Raw genomic sequence first — 21,054 nt, forward strand, 5'->3', positions numbered from 1 at the left:
CTTGCTTTTGCATTTGTAAGGACGATTTGGGTTCCCACAGAAAGATGTTAAACTGGGAAAATGAATCAGAGAACAGCTGGAATCACAACCAAGGCACGGACGATCCAAACGGACTCACACATAATCAGCGTTTCTGTCTATGACAAATGCCTCCACACAAAGACTCACAGTATATCACATAATCTCTGTGGAGAGCGAGGATGCAGGCATGAAAACATGAATTTCTCTGCTTTGTTATATCCATAGAAACAGACTGTTGGTCTGAGCCGCTACATGGATCTGGACACACATGTCACACGTAGCTATTCTGAGCAGACGTACACAACTCTTTTTTTCATCCTGTGTCCCACATGGATAGATCGAAATATAGATAGAGCGAGCGAGGGAAATAAGAGAGGCAATAGTGCAGTTGGGGGGGGTGGGTGGGTGGCTGTCTTTGACCATTCCCAGTTAGGCTGAGCAGCTGCAGAGATATTTGACCGCATTCCTGATTTCTGACACAAATTGAATTAATGGGCTGCGGGGAGTTGAGAAGGCCCTATTCCCTTCCCCTGCCGCTCAGCGGGGCACCTCATCTCACCCATGCCTTCATCCCCAGACTCTAAAATGAGTCTCTTAATTAAGGGGTCCCACATACCCTCGCATCACCCACCACTGGACCCTCATCACCACCACCAGCAGCGGCAGCAGCCCACCCTGTTGAGTCAACACCTCCACAGAGGGCAGTAAAAGACTGGAGCTCGGGTGACACGCAGCAGGTGCGGGACGCCAGGGGGGCTCCAGCAGTGTCGCCGTGGAACACCCAAGAGGTGAGTCCTTTAGGCGCCATGTAACGGCAACCAAAACGGAAGGGAGAGGCAGGTGATTTTGCAGAGAAGAGATGTAGTAGGAAAGGCCTTTTTCTAACCTCCACCATTGCACCTTGTTATAAAAATGAATGACGCGTGTTTATGGCGAGAGACTTGCCTGGCCCAGCATGTCAGGAGCAATAGGGATGGTGGGCCAGATGGCGGAGTAGACACCGAAGAAGACGATCCAGAGCGCCATGCTTCCCCATACCGCCAGGTGGGAGAACTACAATAGAGAGATGGGGAGATAGAGAAAAGAAAGAAGGACGGCGAGAGGGAGTTAAGGAGAGATTAAGAGAGAGAAAAGAGAGACAGCATGAGGTCAAATGCTTTACATACAGCTCATCCCAATATAGACAACCTTCCCCTCCCTCCTTTCCCCGTGTGTGATCCGCTGTAAGGGGACTCTGTGTGAATTCCAGTGGGACCCGGGCTTCATTACCGCCACGCTGTTGTGCAGACAGCTGAATGGACAGAGGTGTCAGTCCCTTTCTGTCCATCCTGCCAGTCTCTCTTTCTTCCTCTCCAACCACAGGAAAACGAAGAAAGAAAAAGCAAACGATGTGGCTGTCATGGCTTGAGCTACTGTTATCCTAAACTCCATATCCACTTTGGCTTATGTTATTTTAGAACTGAAAGTTGAAGCCACATGCTCAGCTTTCCTCTATTTCTTTTTTCAGAGTTTCCCCTCTTTAAGCCCACTTGTTTTTTTCCCTTGTTTTATGTCTATTTACTAAGGCAGAGTTCAGGAACAGTCTTTGGAGTAGTGCTCCAAGTTTTGCCTGTGTAGAAAACTGTTGTGTAATGTCATGAGCTGCTGAATTTTCTTATGACAGCTGGTATATTTTGACGATCAACAGCAGGATTTTTTTTTAAATCATGTTAACACGACTATTATCAGTCCCTTTAACCATCCCGCCTGTCAGTGACCTGTGAGGTAAATCAGTTAATGTCTCACGAATGGCAAGACCTTACTTTGTTTTGCATCATCACTGCTGTATTTCATTGGTATTCCAGCTAAGAATTGCACGACAGCCACGCTTCCACTGAGACCGTTTCTGATGAGGCTTCAGTGAACAGTAGATGGATCAACTGAAGGGCCTAATCCATCTTTCAGCTCATGTGTCAGATTTCTGAGGACTTTTTAATATCTGTACAGGATATGATGTTCATCTGACATTTCTTTTGTTGTCCTCCACTTGTTCAGTTACCTTACATTTTGACAAAGCCTGCACACCTTGCAGAGATAGAAGTGGCTTTTAAGTGGCTTAACAAACAAACAAAAGAAAGATTCCCCCAAAAAGGTCAGGTACAAGAAGTGGACTGAAAAGGAGTTAAAAAGATTTTTAAAGAAAAACTTTAAAAATCTTCATAAACTCTGGAGAACTATTGTTAAATACCCTTTTAAGCAATTAACGAAACTCTGGCTCCTTGGAAGCAAAATATAAAGAAATGAGGGGTAGTTCAAGACTATTGCAGGGGACTGTATATAACATATAACATGGGACGGTGTAATAACACAAGCATGACTTGAAGGGAATTCTTTGAAGACATCTGGGCTCTAAAAAATCTCTATTAAATTAAATCAATTTCTCTCATATGTTTAAGTATTTGTTTACTTTTCATAGAACAGATGGCGCGCTCACTGTTTGCTGCCTCAGTTTTTCCCTCGCTATGCACGGCCTGAGCTCCATTTGTTGCTTACAAGCTGAACGTCTTCAAGCACATTTGGCTGTTCTTGCAGCTGCTCCGCAGTTAAGTATCTTTGCTTGAGTTGAATGCTTAGAAGTGATTTCTTTGTCAAGATCTGGACACTTTCCAGACCTTTTTGTTTGTTTGTTTTAAATGGCTACATCTGAAAAACCGAGCAAAGGAAAAAGCTGCACAGGAACTAGTTGGAAGAAAAGGTGCAAGCAACTGCAGTTTGAGAAACCTCAAACCTCCACCACAACATCGAGGTAGACCACATCTTTTGCCATGCTTTTCCTGACTATGAAGCATTTAGACCAGGTCGTATGGAAAACTTACACTGAAAGGCTCACAGAGTACCCCATCCCCCCACCCACCCTACCCCAACCCTGCCCTTTATTTGTCAACACTGGAGTAAAATACAGCACATGTTGTGTGGTGTATTAAGAGTGTGTTAATGCTCCTACCCTGGTCCAAGCTGTGGTCTCCATTCCAGCTTTCAGACACACTGTAATGACCACATACTGCGCACACACACACAAACAAACACACACACGCGCACACATACACACGTGCACAGAGGAGCGGGTGGGCAAATAAAAAAAAAACCACAGAAACAGGATTAGTTGACTGGCCACTGTGGAGATAATAAACAATAATGTTATACAGTAAACTCAGCAATGTCTGTTAAAATACTCTGGAGTCCCACAATCCCTCACAGTCCGCACACACACACACACACACACACAACAAATAAACACCACCGACATCCACATGAGACTCCAAGGGAGTAAAATGATAGAGAGTGTGTGACGCAGAAGCGAAAAGAGAAAATAGATGGACGAATGTGAGGGGGAGACAGGCTGGCTAGACGGGACTAGATTGACTGGAGACTCATAAGGGCTCTGAGGAAGCAGCAACACTGTGGTGTGTACACAAACACATTGCAGGTGGAAAAAAAAAAAAAGCACAAATCTGCGCCAAAAAGCAGAAATCAAAACGAAAGCAGACACGTCTAAATTTCCAGTACGACACTTACTGTGTACACCATGTTTCCTGCAAACAGGTAGTCGTTTCCCTGACCGTTACTGAAGGGAGAGTCTGCGGAGAGCATGCGAGTGTCAGCAAACCAAACTCATCGCTTGCAGAAGGATGATCTGGGCAGGCTTACTTACCGTGCTCTAACATTTTGAGTGGAAACCAAAAGAGAATAATTGAATGAATCAGTGCATTGATGCAGTGCCCCCAGAACACCTGAAAGAAGGTGAAAGACACACAAAGAGAGGAGGTGGAGGTGGAGGAGAGGGACAGTGGAAAACAAGTCAGTGTAAATTAATGCCAAAACACATAAATGCTCCATCCCCCTAAACGTCTAAACACACAAAAACATACAAAAACAGCAATTCCTCACAAGAGCACACAACTCCCACTGTTCTAGTGCCATCAAAAGTGAGCTCTTGTACACACACACACACACATAAACACGCACACAGAGTAGGTTAAGCTGCTGGTGTATCCTGTAAAATGAAAGACTTCCTTATTCTTGCATTATGAATCTCATTATGGTTTGCAATGGAAACATCCCAGACTCCATAGCCCCCCCTTGTTTACTCGCCAAAGTCCCAAACAAACAGCTGGCATCACTCATCGAATCCCGAAGAGCCAAAAGGACAGATCTAAATGTGCGTGTGTGTCTGCGAACATCTGCGCACGTACTTTGGTGTTGAAGCCCTCGGCGTTCTGAGTTATTCGGTAGAGCTGCGGGAAGCGGAGCATGTTCTGCTGGCTGCACGGCCGGTCAAATATCCCCAGAGTGAACGGAGGCAGAGCGGTAAATATCTGCAGCACACAGAGGTCACACATGCCTTTAAAACGCTTAATGACAAATACAGTGCCTGCACATAATCTTTATTTATATCAGTCTATGAGCATCAAAACGGCTTCACCTCTGCACACAACACCTGCTTTGTAAGTAAGTGCTCTGCATTTCCCCTGAAGTAATTTGCAGTCACCAGAACACATGCATACACTTTCAAACGAAATGCAAGAAAGAGCTGTGAGGAGAAGACAAAGCAGAGTGCTACTCATAATGAGAGACAGAGTGAAAGATAACAATCGATATCCAGCAAGTGGAAAGTGTAACAGCGAAAGAGGGTGAGTGGGGTAATGGAAAATTGTCAGATAGTGAAGGGTGGATACTCACCACGTTGTAGAGGCCTATACACCAGCGTTCAAAGAGGATCTGGCCAGAGAACCCGTTCACAAAGGCAAACCAGAGCTGGGACACAAAGAGAGGGATGAGAGGGGATGAGAGGAACAATAGTGAAGGGTAAAACTGCCTTAGGGAGGTCCTGACAGTGAAAGCAGCAGGGGGAAAATGACAAAATGAGGTAGTGGTGTTAGAAAAGCTTCCTTTTTTAAGACTTAATGATTCAGGTGGCAATAGTATTTCTTCATATATATATATATATATATATATATATATATAATAAAAATCCCTGTACAACAGTTAAACTTCCTTTGCCTCTAACAAGCATTAAAACCCCCTCTTAATGCCGGTTTTGTCTGGACCTCAAAATCAATTTCAGCTAATTCACCGAAACACTGTAACTGAATGCGCCTCGGGTAAACCCTCATTAGCTCTTTAATACACACACACACACACACACACACACACACACACACACATATACACAAACACACACACAGACAGCAGACACAGGCAGATCTGTGGGCAGATAAAGAAAATGTTTGGGGCCGCTGGTGGGAGTTGTGGCATTCCTGGGGCATACAGTGGAGAATACAGCCTAAGGGTGAGGCCTGGTACACAAAAACCTCTCTCTCACACACACACACACACACACACACACACACACACACACACGCACACGCATGTGCACACCATCCCCCTATGCTGTCTCCACTAAGTGGACAGAGACAGTCTATAACCTTTGGCCTAAAGAGCTCTGCTGGAAGCCAGCTATGTGAGATAATCGTGGAAACACACAAACGCACACACAGAATGGTGGTGTGAGTAGGACTGTGGGCTACATGAGGACCTGCACCTGCTGGCATCCTTAATGTCAGACAGAGGGGTAAGAGGGGTAAGAGGGGGTGAGGGGTTGGAGCGAGCACAGCTGTCAAATACCCCTCATAGCAGCCCCTTCATCACTCACACGCAAACGCAGTCATGTTTCACTTCTGATGACAACAAACTGATTTAAGTTCATTTCCTTAAGACTTTTACTATAACAACAACTACACCTTTCAACCCTTAAACCAAATCTTCATTGTGAAATTTAATGATTTATTAGGATTTTCTGTCCTCAAAAGGCCCCGTGGCCCCAGCTATGTGACTGTGTAAATAGATACGTGTCCCAACTTCATGAGCAATACAAGTACACACACACAGAGACAACAGCCGACCTTTGGAGCCAAGGTCTCGTCAGTGCTACAGTTTTTTAAGTGTGTGTGTGTGTGTGTTTGTGTGTGTTCGCAAATGCAAGCAAGACAGAAAGCAGACACCAGAAGGGCACCTCGTCCATCACTGTCAGCCGTGTCGACAAACAGCTGCAAAATGTCTCTGTTAATGTAACTGTGTGTGCGTAAAAGAGACAGGGTGTGGTGGCGACGCTCTTACCTCTATTATGTAGAGGACCACATTCTTGTAGAAACAGTAGAGGATGCACTTTGTGACGCGGTTATAGCTCCACGCCCCGTGGACCAGCAGAAGCTTCTCTAAGTAGGAGAACTACCAAATCAGAGAGGAGACAAAGATCCATCACTCGGAGGGAAAACGAAAGGCTAGAAAGCAAAAACTTGAGGCAGTAATGGAGCACAGGGTATGTATCAAGAATGCGGCCGGGAGAAGGGAAAGGTGAGGCAAGAGGAGGCCTGCTGATAAAGATAAGCAAAGAGACAGGCAACGCAGACAGTGAAAGTAGCAGAATGTGTCTGTGTGAGAGATACAGATACAAAGGAGACTCCAGAGTAACTAGGACACAGAGAGAGATTTTTTTTCATCCTTCAAAGGGAACAGCGGATACACATAACAGAGGTTTTATTTACACAAAAGAGAGATTTGGGGAATTATATCTAGGAAAGCCTGAATTTATGCAGGTTAAAGTCTCACTGAGATTAAAGCTCTCTCTTAACCAGGAGGGTGGCATTTATTGTAACAGCTGCTGGCATAAACAATCGCAGTACAGTACGAGTGGGTGAACAGAACCAGATCCAGATCATATGCTACAAAATATCAACACAAAAGGGTCCAATTTCGAATGAATGTAAGTGCAACTTTTAGAGCAATCACACCGACCATGAGAGCTATTTTCAAAATCCTTTAAAACTGAACTACCCTCCATAGCTTCAACTCCTTTCCTTGACTATTTTAAGCGAATAATTAAAAGTATAATAACAGATAATTATGCCTTCTTCTAGTGTTCCTTTAGAGTTTTTGTAAGGTTTTAAGACCGCGACATCAACAGTGATTTTTTCCTCCATGAAAAACTTACATGAATTGCACAATAAATTAAAAAAAAATGTTGTATGTAGCAAATATGATACAAATTAAACTCATATATGCAAATTAATACTAAATTTCTTCTTAAAGTTTTTTAAAGATTCAACAAAAAATAAGAAATAACATCAATTATTCATGTTCAGGGTTTACAGGGCTAAATAATATGCATACAAGTGGACAATGAAACCCACTCTGAAATGAAAAGGCATTAAAAACAGAAAAAAAAAGGAATTTCAGCTCATAGTTTGACTAGGTTTTATTGTAGGACGCAGATGTTTGTGATGAGCAGCGTGTTCGGATCGATAACATGATCCTACACAGATCTGTGTAAGTCAGCTGTCCCCTGAGGGAAGGTTAAAGATCAAGATGAGCTGAGCGGTGAGCAGGTCAGCAGTCAGCGCCTCTCCCTTTGCAGGGGTTTTCAAGCCGAACAAGCGTCCCTTCCTTATCTGTGTTCGAGTAACGCCTGTAAACATTTTCATAAGACCCTAGCCATGCATGTCTGTTTGTCTGCACGCTACGTTTGTACCCACCTGTGCGATTGAGTAGTCGGAGGAGTTGGTGGCCTGCATGCCCTCGTTGCCGCTGATCCCCACTCCAACGTGAGCCGTCTGAATCATCCCCACGTCGTTCGCGCCGTCGCCGATCGCCAGCGTGATGGCTTTCACGTGTTTCTTCACCATATCCACGATCTCAGACTTCTGCAGCGGAGACACCCTGCAGACACAACAAGAAGTAAAAAGAGGCAAACGGTTGGGCGATATTAAATGTGTTGGAGGAAACTGGAGGCAGGGCGATGGAAAGATTAAAGTGTGTTTTGAGGAGAAAGCAAAGAAGCGAGCCACTGGGTAAGAAGAATAAAGCCTGGGAAGCACAGGTTGGGAAACAGTTGGAAGGGAAGAAGAAAGAGATGGATGAGAGGCTGGCAGAAACACACACACACACACACACACACACACACACACGCACACACACACACACTCTTACACACAGACATGCACAAACCCATGTAAGTGCACATTTGTATAAACACATCAAAAGCAAGTTACCCCACATCTTATTAGCAGCACAGTGAATCATTGTTTCCTAATACCTGTTAAAGTGCAGTAAACAGAGCGCTGCAAAGTGCTCTAAAGTGTGTGTGTGTGTGTGTGTGTGTGTGCGCGCAGGGAGCTTCCAGCAGTACTCCACCCTCTTGACCTGTATCACTGATCCTCAGTCTACAACCGGTTCTGTCTCCTCAGTGACAATGGAGACGTGCAGAGATCCGATTACAGACGCCTCCCTCGGGGCCACAGAGAGTGGATAAGTGTCATGCTGCATTTGCTAAAGAGATGGGTATATTTTGTCAAATTTTATGGTGCCGTGTAATTCATCTGCAGACAAATAAGAAGAAGCCCCATCCAGCACCGTGGCTAATTTTCCTTCTGTTGTGCTGGTTTGGCTTTAATAAAAAAAGTTTGGGATGTGATGGTTTTTTGTGTTTTGTTTTTACCCCTAGTAATCATTTGTTTTCCCTGCCAGTGAAAGAAACTGTAAACGCTTTAAATCAGTGTGTTTTGGAAAGAAACAGAAAGCACAAACTAGCATGTGAATTTAACCCGCCGAAGAAGATGAGGATACTTCACTTTCTGACAAAGCTCAGGTCTTTTACTGTGTGAAGAAAGATGTTGGGAGATCTTCTACCAGTCTGCAGTAGCATCGGTGCCAGCAGGATCAACAAACTCATTCACAAGGCTGGGAACATCAGTTTCCAGAATCAGGAGGCCTTTGAGTGAGTGACGGACGGGAGGTCACTGAACAAACTGCTCTCCATCATGGACAATCCACCTCACCTGCTCCAGGCAGCTCCTTCTCCCTCAGACTTTATTCAGCACAGCTGCCGAAACAACGCCTCAGGAAATCATTCCTACAGTTCTCTGTGAAACTGTACAATAACTCTTCTTTCTGTGACAGGTGAGCACACCTGTCGGGCATTCGATTCCACACACATATATTTCTGTATTAAACCTTCTTGCAGCTGTTTCTCAGATTTATAGCACACGTATTATTTATTACTGCAATTTGCACTACTCTCTTTTACAGTCTCACTCTTCTTTTTTTACTTTAGCTTAACATCATTTTATTTTTCATTTTCTTTGTTTTTTTTAATCACCGTTCTACATATAAAATGTTTTATTTCTTTCAGTTTCAGGCTCTTACTATCTGCCTGTGTCACTTTTACTTCAACTGTGTTGGTTTTTTATTGTAGACTGTACTACTGTTAATCTTTAACCTGCTGCTGTTGCACAGTAATTACCCTTGCAGGGGTCAATAAATATTTATCTTATGTGTAGTATGAATGTGTGTGAATGTCAGATAGAAAAAGCGCTTAAATGTGGAAAAAAAGTGGTGATGAGGGTGAATGATGGATGTTGTATAATAAGCCTAAACATTTCTATTAGAATGTAAGGCAATTTTTAGAGGAAATTATTAATTTTAGCTCATTTAAAGTGGGATATTCTAAGAAAAACACAAGTAACAGTTCAGTTCTATAAACATATCTTATGCAGGAGTTTTCCCATTTAAAGTCAAAGAAATATGATATGCCTTCGTTTCTGGTGGGGTACTGCTTATGCCACAACTTAATACACGTGGTTAATTTTGCAGTGAGATATGTAAGAGGAGTTTCTTTTTTCTGAGCCATTTAAACATTTCAATACTAGCAAGATGGTGTAAGGAGGGACAGACCGTGCCTCATGGCTGGCGAGCTTAGGCGGAGATTGTGTGGGAAAGAAATCCAGCCCCACACACACACTGTTTACATTTTCAGTGCTTGCATTCTGGACACAGCAGCTAAGACTGAATTTGTCTTCATCTCTGTTTGCAAAACATGCTTCGTATGAGGAGGCATTCCTACTGCGTGCCGTTCACATGCACGCTGCTCACACGAGTCTTGTCATTACTACCTGCATGTCGTACGGTGAAAACAAATATGTCTCCAAATGACGAGACGTGGGAGAAAAGTGATACTGGGGCTGGGATTAAAGCCGCACACAAAGCACTCCCTGCAGTACAGTATGAAACAAAAACATTGTACAGTATCTTAAGACAGGATGTTTGTGTTTTTTTATAAAAAACGTGGCACTTTTTTAGCACAGATTTATCCAATAAATCATCCTCACTTGGAGTTAAAAAAGTGGCTTTGAGAGTTATCAGGTAGCAGAAAGTAGCTACTGGCTGCATTACAAGAGATTAGTCCAAATCCAGATATTAAATATTTATGTTACATTTCACTGATTATAGTTATTACCTGAGCCTCTGTGATGCATTAGGTGATGGGAATTTGAGAATCAACACTGGACTTAAAAGTGTGCCCAATACTTTTCCTAGAAAGAGGAGGAGTCAGCCTCACAATGACTGTTTGTATGGCACGAACAGGCCTAACTCCTGGAAGCTCAGCACAAGCAGTGACTCACCACCTCATTCATCAGCGCTGCAGTAATCATATTAGAAAAATGAAGTTATGTGCAGCTGTATGAGCCATCACATGGAAGCAGAGCAAAATATGATGCTTTTATAAAGGTATGGGAAAATGAAATTACGTGCGCGTGCACGCACGTATCCGGCTGAGGTCTGCAGGTCATAAAGACGGTCTGTCCTCTATGAATATGTAAAGAGCATGTCCCAGTCGAGCTGGAATCACAGAGCCGGGAGGTCTGCTTAGCATGCTTATAAAGCAAAAATCAGACCAGCGCCTCACACACACGCCTCACACCCTGCACCACAGGATATTTGAGGGGGGAAACCTCAAAGAGAGCTATTGCTGAATGATGGGATCAACCTCTGCTCTTTGTTTTTTCCTGTTTCTGCATCCGAAGTGTGTGTGTGTGGGTGTGTGTGTGTGTGCCGCACAAGTCCGCCTTTGCATCTCTTGGCCTCAAACCGCAAATCTCTCCTCATGGCGCTCTCTCCCCTAAACACCGCTAACAGTGTCTGCGATTGTGTAAAGTGAAGTCGGGGGAGATGAAAGGCTCCCAGCGCTCTTCACGGTGGAACTGAGCAGAAAATAAGCAGCCGCCGAGTCCTCCTATAAACAAACGCGCAGTGAAGTCGGGAACCCAAGCGTATGAGTGCACTCGGCTCCTCGGGCCCCTGAGACGCGCGCGCATTCCCGCGTGGTGAAGCATCGCGCACATACAGTAGGTGAGAAACAACTTAACTGACAATCCGGCTCTTCAACGTCAAAGCTATGGCTCTCGGTGCAGCAACCTCACCGTAACCACTCATTAAAGGAGTATTGGTTCTCAGCATAGGACCTCCCAGGGGGACATAAGATAAATGGCATCATGGTAAGATTACAAGAGAACAAAACAGAATGAAGTGAGCTGTGTTTTTGCCTTTGAACTTTCTCTAATCTATGTTGTTTGTGTGATATCCAGGAACCTTGAAATTAGACACTGTTACACCAAAGCAGTTGGCAAACCTACCATGTTTTTTTTTTTTAAACACACAAATATTGATCAGAATCAGTATTTTTTTGTAGTTTTTGGATAAATTATAATATATTTTCAGTGCAACTGTTTTCAAAGAGGGCCTGCTTATTCAAATATGTTTTAAAACCAGACAAGGGCTCAGCAGATGTGCTTAAACTAACTGTGGTGCTGTTCAGTTTAGTCTGTTAACGTTTAACATGTCTTAGCCAGAGGAGGAAGGTAGAGGAAGGTTGAGAGAGATGCACGGAGAGAGGGAAGGATATAGCAAGTAAAGGACGCAGGAAAGGAAGCTTGAGGCTGTTTGCAAGGCCTGTGAGACCTGAGTCCGGATATGGCTTGTAAGTGCAAGGAAGAGTCAATTACGTGCCTCCCGGCTAACACATGCTCACACACACACAAGTCTGCACTCACACACGCGCGCGCACACACACACACATAGAGAGACAAAAAGACGAGTGGAAACTCTTTTTTTTTTTTTTAAACATCACAGCTGCTGCTGAGTGAAACATGCCCAAAAAAGGGAACACGCTGTAAACATTCATTGAACAGACCACACTTTGTATCAATGGAACTATATAACGGTCATGACTAGGTGTGTGTGTGTCTGTGTGTGTGTTGGTGCCCATTCCAGGGGTACCGGCAGTAAGTGAGTCATGACTTTGACATTTCCAAGCAGCCTAGTGTATTACATCGTCCCTGCTGTGCAACAGGACAGGCTTTTATCGTCCTCATTCATTTGCTGACTGTGGGCGACTGGTAACCTTTGCAAACTGGCACATGTGCAGGTAATGAAGTCCTCCACATGGACACTTTATCCACTCGGCAACTTAAAAATCCGCTTGTGTGAAGTGGATCTTTTATTTAAGTGCTTGTGTATATTTTTTTCTTTCACAGATGATTGAATTTGTGAACTTCATTAGAACAAAGGAGCTGTTTGGGCATTTAAAACGTCACAGATTAATGTGTCTTTACAGCACGCAGCCTCAAAAATCACCTGAGGAGGAACAGCTGTGTTCACACAGGTATCGACCCTGGGAACCAAATAAATCTGCGAGCACGTGTTTTAACATCTCTGGCACGAAGCGTCTGGCCTGCTTAAACAGATTTTCACTCGACCGTGCCCGTGCCAGGCCGGGCCAGGCCAGGCCAATCACAGCTGTTTAATATCAGCCGGCTGCAGCATGATGATTGACGTCTCTGCACGCTATAGTGTGTTTACATTTTTCTGTCTGTTCAGCTGTGGCCAGATGCATTCAGACTGATTCACATTTCCACACTAGGCAATGCAACACTAGTTGTGTCTAAGTGGCAAAGATAATGAGGCAGAAGTCTGTCTTTATATTTTGTTTTTTTCTTTTCTTGTTGCCTTTGTGTTTGGATAGTCTACATATTTGACCCCAGCTGAGTAGAGCTAATGAAATAAAGAAAAACAAAGACTTCAGGTAGAAATTTTGCATTAAAGCAAATATAAGTTTGTGGAAAAGCTTTCATTTTTCATTCTCACATTGGGACTTTCCCACAGCAGCACAATGACGTTGTGTATCTGTAAAACAGTTTGGTACAGAGCGTCATTGTTTTCCTCACAGAAAAAAATGACTTTTTGCAGAGTAATTTGTAAACTTTGTCCAAAGTGTTACGGACAAAGCGCTGTTGAAACACACGTTTCAACAGGATTATCGGCGATCATGCCCTTTTTATGAGAAACCCATTTTTTCTATGATTTAAACAAAGACAATCTGGCATTTCGCTTTCCATTTCTTTGATTATTTCTTTGGGCTTTTTCTCTTTGTTAGATTGGGCAGTGAAGCAGAGACAGGGAGAGAGTGGGGAAAGATTCACAGGCCTCAGGTCAGAGTCAAACCCAGGCTGCTGCATTTAGAGATGAATACCTGCTCAACCTGTGATTCTATTCATAAACTACTTCAGGCATTTATGAGTAACTCCAGATAACCAATAATACTTGTGTGTATGTGCATATGCATATGATAAATGAGCTTTCCCTACCGGCAGCAGATGACGGCTTTGCAGGACAATGCCAAATCAAGGAAGGCCTGGCGGAGCTCAAAGGACAGGGCGTATTTCAATGTCTGGCCATCGATGATCAACGCCAGCTCATTTTCCTTCTTCAGAGACTCGCCGAGGGAGGAGCAGTGAGCTGTCAGCGTGTCACGAGTAGCCTGCAAAAGGACAAAGACACACAAGGGAGGACTGAGTTTGCCATTAAAGTCAGCAACTAACTCACAGCAATTATAAGGATATATCATAAGGATATAGCTACTCTGTAACCATGAACTCACTACTAATCGCCAAACATCTTGGATCTTTATCTGCGCAATAACCAACAATAGCTCTAAATCAGACTCGGTCTTACGCGATTTTGCTGCAGAGCTTTCAAACGACCGCTTTTTCAGGTTTTTACGTTTTTGTGGCCTCGCAAAGTAGTAAAAAAATGTAAATCGCACACATCAAAACACACAGGGACCAATTTGTTGAAAGGTCAAAACCGCTGGCAGTAAATTGAAGACATACGCTGCATGCGCTGGTTGCGCAGTTCGCTTTCATCTGGAGAAACTATTTGCTTCTGTGTACACCAAACAATTAACAATGCCAATATAAAGTTCACAGTTGCTCTAGACTTCATCACTACATGCTGATGGTATGAAGTCCTGGAGGCATTTTCATCGTGTAATTAAATCCTAAAGCTTCTCCTCACAAAGCAGCAACAAAAGAGAGAGAGAGAAAGAGAGAGAGAGGCACGTAACAAGAGGGGAAAAGGTAAGAAAGACAGATGAGGTAAACTAATGTCGAGACAGGGCTAAATGCATCATTCACATGTACGTGTACATGTGTTTGTGTTAATGCCAGCTCGCCTGCAGGCCAGTAGTTTGGGGCAGTTTTGATGGAGCTCCTGATAATAGAGGAACAGGGATTAATAGAGAAAATAAACATCCCACCGGGATGTAATGAATTCCATGTGGAGAGGCAGACGTGCTACAAGCCTTCCTGCTCACCACCACACGCACACATCCTAATGTTAACTGTGCCTTTAGCTTCCAAATAGAAGCTGTCGATTAACCGGTGAGAAACGAATCCATAATCATCCAACAAACAGAGACGGCTAGGACAAATCAGAGTCGCAGCTCTGACTTTGTGGCGACTTGTTTTACATTCAGGATTTTGCCAGGTGGACTCGGAAAAGCGGAAAGCCAATCAAAATCACTCCAGCGCTAAACAGATGGAGCTCGAATGTTTTACCCATCAAGTGGAGCAAACAGCTCACTAGCTCTACCTGGGGACAGTTTTGGTAGTTGTACATGTGGAATTCAGATTATTCCCGTAATAAACGAGGAATGACGTAAACTGAAATGACCTATAACAAGAAGTGTTTGTGGAAACATGAGTAACAGAGCTGAATACATGGCGAGCAGCTACACAAGGCAAAAACTCTAGACACAAAAGTGCGCAAACACTCGAAGATTTGGCGCCGGTAAGAATCCGCTCGGGCCCTCGCAGCGGGTTATTGGCAGCCGTCTGACCTCAGAGGATCCCGTGACTGACAGAGAGACGACCCCTCTGTCCACTGATCAGCATGCGCTAGAGACGACGCAGATAACACACTCACATATACATGCATGTAACGCAATCATCTGAACAATGCCGCCTCTCTTCTTCTCGCCAAATTGCGATGCACACAAGCGTACCCTCGGCACACAAGTGTCCCTCCTCTTCCCAAAAATTCCCTGCTCTTGTTTTCTCAGCCTGAGGCTGTGTGTTTTTCTTTGTATGCCGGAATTCCTGTTTGCATTCACCTTTTTTTCCCCAAACAGGGGGAAAGGAAAACAAAAACATAATGAAAGGATTAAAGGAGATTACAGGTTGTCTGAGCTCTGAATCTTAAAGGTGGCTTGCATGTGTGTGTCTGGCTGTGTGTGTGTTTGTGTGTCTGGCTGGATGCTTGCATCGTGTTTTTAGGGGAGAAAAACATGTGTATGCATGCATGAGAGTATATGATTGCATGTAGACACATGTACACATGCAGCGTGTGTGTGAGAGATGATGACTGGACAAAAACGTTTCCCTCAGCTCATCACAGCGTGATGGTCTTTAGGAAATACCCTGCATGAGGACAGGAAGTAAACCCCCTCTCCCTACTTCTAATGTTATAATAAAATAATTTATTATTGCAATTAAAAAAGCACAACAGTCATTTATTTTTATTTAGAAAAGTCAACAATGTCTGTTTCTGATCAAAAAAAGTGATTAATTAGAGCACTGTAGAAAAAATCTTGAGTCACCCCCTCATTTGTTTTACGTTTTGCTTCCACAGATCTCGACTTTCTTGCCAACAAAAGGCAGCCACAATCCGAAGCAGAGCTTTGAATGCCCTTTAAAAAATCTGGAGAAGTATTCCTGACGACTATGTAAAGAAATGACAAGAAAGCTTCCAAAGAGAGTTCAGGCTGTGTTGGAAAATAAAGGTGGTCATAGCAAATATCGACTTTCAAGCTTGTTAGAATTGTACAACCTCTAGTTTTACCTTATATACTTTGTTTCCACGTATGTTTGCACGTTTCAATAAATCACTGCACCTCTCCTATTTCCTCTCCCTGAGCCACCCTTACAGAACTGTGCAAATGTTTTCATGTATATTAGATATAAATTGCACTGATTTCTGTCTAATCAGATATCACTATCACTCACTGCCTTTACTGTACATAAGGATCATGCTTACTTCATGAGGCCCATTCTGAGTCAGGAGTGGACAGGCACAATGCAAAGTGAAACACCAACCAATGACGTCTTGCAGAACGGTTTGCGGGTTTGATTTTTGAGGATTTCCTCAACATGACATGATCGAATGTGTTTGGAGACTGTCTACATTTTCCCATTCGTGTTTCCGTTTACTTAGTGGAAGCAAAAACATCAAGATTATACACCGTATCGGACATTTATCATTGCCTTAACCAGATTAAGAATCAGATCATGAAGGTGGAGGGATGGGGGGGGGTGTTAAGCGTTACTAGTACAGTACACTGACTTGTCACAGCAGGTTTAGTCAACACTTCACTGGCAGTTAAAACAGGAGATAATGAGCAGACAGGTCCTGGAAGTTTAAAAAGGCGACTAAGGTACAGTAGCTAGCTCCTAAAGCTAAAAAGTATCCTTTTCCAGAACAGAAAGCTACAATAAAAATGTTTTCTTCCTGACTAAACATTGTCTTAGCACAAAAACAGCTCACAAGGATCCATAACAATCTTTTAACACTTTCCCAAAGGAAAGAAAAAATCCTGGAGGAAAAATAATGCAATATGTTGTAGTTTCTCTCTTTCTCACGCTAAAAAGTTCTATCTTTGGAGACCATAGAGGAAAAAAAGTGTAATTCTTTGATTGCACCACTTGCAATATGACAGATCTCATTAGCAAGCATTTTAGATTCCAAACTAAATGTTTATTTTTCATATGCATCTGGTCTGGAAGAAACCAGACACTCTCTAACCCCTAAACACACACACACACTCCATGCACACACACTTTGCACACCATGCTCACAGCCCCTTCTGCATGGAATTTTATCAGGTTTATATTTGGATCGCAAAATGAGCAGGATCATAGAGGCGGTTTGAGATATCGCAGGTCGCCTTCCCTTATTGCACACTTCACCGCAGACAGCGCACGCAGAAACAAACGTGCATGTCTCTCCCTTTATATAAATGAGTGCAAAGAGGACGCTTGAAATTTTGATTCATTCCAGGCCACCTACTCCAAAGATGGCGTAATCACTCGCCCCGTCATGATAAATGTCCTTCGAGTGTAAAATATACAAAAAAAAAAGGCAACTAAAGACAGACGAATTTTTAAAAAAAGATACAAAGAAAGAAGGAAAGAGAAGGCAAGGAGTGTGAAGCAGACGCAGGGGAAAACTCAAACACAGAGAGAGCCGCTGAGTGAAAAGAAGGCGGAGAAGGATGTGCTCGTTTTTGCAGTGCACAGTCTGTCACCGGTAAGATTTAATACACCGTTTAATTATCATATTGTGCATCTGTGCAAACATCCACATCCTCTGCTGCCGGAGCTGGAAACACACACGCGGGAACACATGTTGGGCTTTAACAAAAGGCGCCTGCTGTTTAAAAACTACTACGACCTTAAAAATTAAAAAAAAACATTTTAAAAAATGTTGGAACGACAGAGAATGCAAGTTGAGGCACAACAAAATGTGCGTGTCTGCTTTTGCATGCGTGCATAAAAATGATTAATGAGCAGAAGACAGGCGTTGTTTGTTTAGGAGTTGTACTGCGGGCAGTGTGACGAGGGCCTGGGGATTGTGGGAAAGCTGGATGAAATTTATGTTCAGGACTAACAAGGTGATGAGGGCAACATGTGCCACTGCTTCTTGGGTAGACTGTGCAAAGTATATGTGTGTTTGTATGTGGATTCAAAGTCCGATGTATGGAGATAATAAGACCGAGACTTCTCTAATGACTGCACAGAAACAGCCAGGGCAAAGATGTGTGTCAGTCTGTGTGTGGCATGTGATTTTAAGGTGACAGATGGCACTTGTCACAGCTTCAGTGCTCGCAAACCGTTTACCCAGGAGGCATTGCTCACAGGGTTTGTTTTGATGAGGAGGAGCACCAAAAGGAGATCGCGTTACCACTCACTCATCGCCCTCACATGGCTCAAGCCAAACTCCTCGCCCCCTCTTTTTTCTAAGTCTCCTCTGGTCGCTTCCAGATCGTCTATATCATACATAAAGTACAATAAACACACTCTCATGTTTGCGCAAAGATGGACACATATTTTGCTGCTCTTCTTGACTCTCTGTCTAAAACACAAACACACACACACATATTTGCTGTTACAAAATCACAGTGTGTGTGGTCAAATCCTGTGCGAAGAGAGAGTGCTGACAGATGTGGAGGCAGCAGCGCGAAGCAGATGAAACGGAGAACGGGGCTCAATGGGGAAGAAGGGGAGAGGAGAGGGTGTCGCATCTGCTGGCCTAGATCCACTGCAAAGATCATCCTGCCTACAGATAAGAGAGGGTGTGAAAGACGTGAGAAGTTTTTAAAAAATTAGAACAAGGGGCACAGCTTCTGCATTCACTCATGTCCAGGTCGCACTTTTGAGTTATTTTAAGTGTCAGAGAAGTGTCGCCGAAGACGGCGGCGCTTTCATCTGCATCATTCACGACCAGAGCTCTCTGAGGTTGGCCCGATAAGAAGGCATGACCGTCATCAGCACACGCACTCACGTTTCTTCTCTTGCAAAGTAAAGATTAATTAGATGTTTACGGGATCAGTAAACAGTGACGACAAAGGGATGTCATCCTGTGTCGTTTTTTTGCTGCGTTGCATTTACAACCACTTTAAAGTGCGTCCGTCCTGCAAACACCGCAAGCGCGAAGGCATATTTTAGATCACTACACGTGGCGCTTCATTTATGTTTCACGTCAGCCAGCTGTGACTCTTCCTGCCTATGTGTGTAAGTTGCATTTTTGACCTGCAGCCAAATGAAATGTGTTTGTTCAACCAACAAACAAGTCCATCTGAATCAAAACAGTATCTTTTTCTTTCTCTTTTTTTTAACTCAGACTTATGAGATTCTGCCTTTTGTCCTGACCCTGCTGCACAAGAAAGTTGGAACAAACTACAGAAGAGCCTCCCCAGAGCTGGTGAACATTTGAAATCTTGCTCAAGGACACATCAACAGGGTGGATTGTCCCCGTTAAAGTGAACGGAGGCCAAACTTTGGAGCTGAAAGATTGATTTCCTGCTAAGTTGTTTTAAGTTGTTATCAAAAGAAAAACATAAAATGAATAAAAACATTTAACTTCTGTATGAATACAAAGTTTTCTTTTCTGACCTGCAGCCCCATATAAAATGAACCTTTACCTTACATGATACTGAGCTTACCTCAGCCTATTGATTGTTTGTGTAGAGCAATTTTATAAGGAAGTTGGGCTTAAAATTACACTGAAAATCAGTGAAAACGGGTCTTACGGAGTGCCAGAAGGTTGATTCTCTTAATCTGGACTTCTTCAGTCTCAGCTGACTGCAGGTTTCCCCAGTCTTATAAACAGTACATTTGCACAATGACTGAAACTAGCCCACTGAATGAACAGCGGGCTATGAGGTAAGTTCCTTGATCATTAAAATGCAAATTGCCTTACAGAGTAATGAATCCAAATTTAAAGCTTTTTGGTTTGAATCATCATCAGTATGTAGCCATAGATTGGCCTCCCCAGAGCAGAGACCTCAGCATTATTAAAGCAGTGCGGCATCATGTTGACAGAAAACAGAACAAAAGGCAGCCAACATCTAAAGAAGAGCTTTGAATGTCCTTCAAGAAGCCAGGAGAACTATTCCTGAAGACTACTTAAAGAATTTACAAGAAAGCTGTTTAAGAGAGTTCAGATTGTGTTGAAGAATTAAGGTGGTCATACCAAATATTGACTTTTAAGCTTGTTAGAACTGTACAAACTCTGTTATTTCCTTTATATACTATATTTCCATGTATAAATGCACGTTTTAAGAAATCGCTGCACTAATTTCCAATTTTCCTAGCCCTAAAAAACCTTTTGATAATTACATTTAGTTCAAGTGAAAGCTCCTCTGAGATGGAGTACCACAAACCTATCAGGGTTGAAACTGTACACGATCAGCGTGGGAGACAGTCTGCTAAAATATATTTTACAAACCAGTTTAGAATCGATCCGCTTACAGCGCTAAGATTAGTTTTCACCCTTGTGTCCTAATAGGCAATTCCCAGCGTAGAGTAGCCTCATTACCTTAACGTTAAATGCTTACCCCATCGAATTCAATTGATTTAGCATCTAAGTGGCCTGCATGTTATCTGACCAGCAGTTCCCTAAATATAAGAGCTTTCAGACATCACTTTGATAATTTTGACAGAGTAAAGTTTAACAGTCAGACCTTTACAATTCAGCATAATGCAAGAATCCAAAGCAATTAAAAGCGCACAGCTTTACACTTAAATTCATAATCGTCACCAACAATAAAATCCATTCAGACCAGTAAACCATATTATGGAGGGATCATGCTGGAGACAAATCCAATTACTCTACAAACTCACAGTCCAGGAAACACACCATCTGCACACTGACTTATATGAGGCTAGAAAATTATGAATGTAAACACAGAGATCTCTTTATGAATGTTTACCACACACTACACACCTATAAACAAATAAACTAATACAAGGGCACACACAGAGTGCTTAAACTTGACATTTACGAGTCATCATCTCCCATGTCTTCCATAAAAACAAACCGAGTAACGGTGATTATATTTGTGCGAGCGCACACGTGGGAGTCAGGGAGACTGTCTGAAAGACAGGGACACATGACAGCAATCAAGCCACTTAGGTGAGGCGGTCACACAAGGAGGCCGAATGCAAAGAACACATAACTGGGGTTAGAAAATCTAATCGAGAGTAAAGGAATGTCTCAGATCTCATTCAAAATAGCAACGGGATCATAAAGTGACTGAACACATCA

At 43.1% G+C, this 21,054-nt stretch overlaps 2 protein-coding genes across 11 annotated transcripts in view; one reads left to right on the forward strand and one right to left on the reverse strand.

Moving 5' to 3' along the window:
• Nucleotides 1–21,054, forward strand: part of LOC102082737 (extracellular matrix protein FRAS1) — a 473,764-nt gene that overhangs the window by 289,016 nt on the left and 163,694 nt on the right. The gene's annotated exons all lie outside the window — the stretch shown is intronic.
• atp8a2 (ATPase phospholipid transporting 8A2) overlaps nt 1–21,054 on the reverse strand; it is a 50,171-nt gene that overhangs the window by 8,049 nt on the left and 21,068 nt on the right. For all 9 annotated transcript variants that reach the window (XM_025910058.1, XM_005471878.4, XM_025910057.1 and 6 more), the window contains 9 exons: nt 13,539–13,711; nt 7,593–7,776; nt 6,178–6,288; nt 4,741–4,815; nt 4,254–4,376; nt 3,713–3,791; nt 3,577–3,638; nt 3,005–3,061; nt 967–1,074 (listed from right to left, as the gene is read on the reverse strand). In XM_025910058.1, coding sequence (XP_025765843.1) covers nt 967–1,074; nt 3,005–3,061; nt 3,577–3,638; nt 3,713–3,791; nt 4,254–4,376; nt 4,741–4,815; nt 6,178–6,288; nt 7,593–7,776; nt 13,539–13,711 — 972 coding nt within the window. The remainder of the gene's footprint in view (nt 1–966; nt 1,075–3,004; nt 3,062–3,576; nt 3,639–3,712; nt 3,792–4,253; nt 4,377–4,740; nt 4,816–6,177; nt 6,289–7,592; nt 7,777–13,538; nt 13,712–21,054) is intronic.

Source organism: Oreochromis niloticus, linkage group LG9 (assembly GCF_001858045.2).
Source record: "Oreochromis niloticus isolate F11D_XX linkage group LG9, O_niloticus_UMD_NMBU, whole genome shotgun sequence".
Taxonomy (NCBI): Eukaryota; Metazoa; Chordata; class Actinopteri; order Cichliformes; family Cichlidae; genus Oreochromis; species Oreochromis niloticus.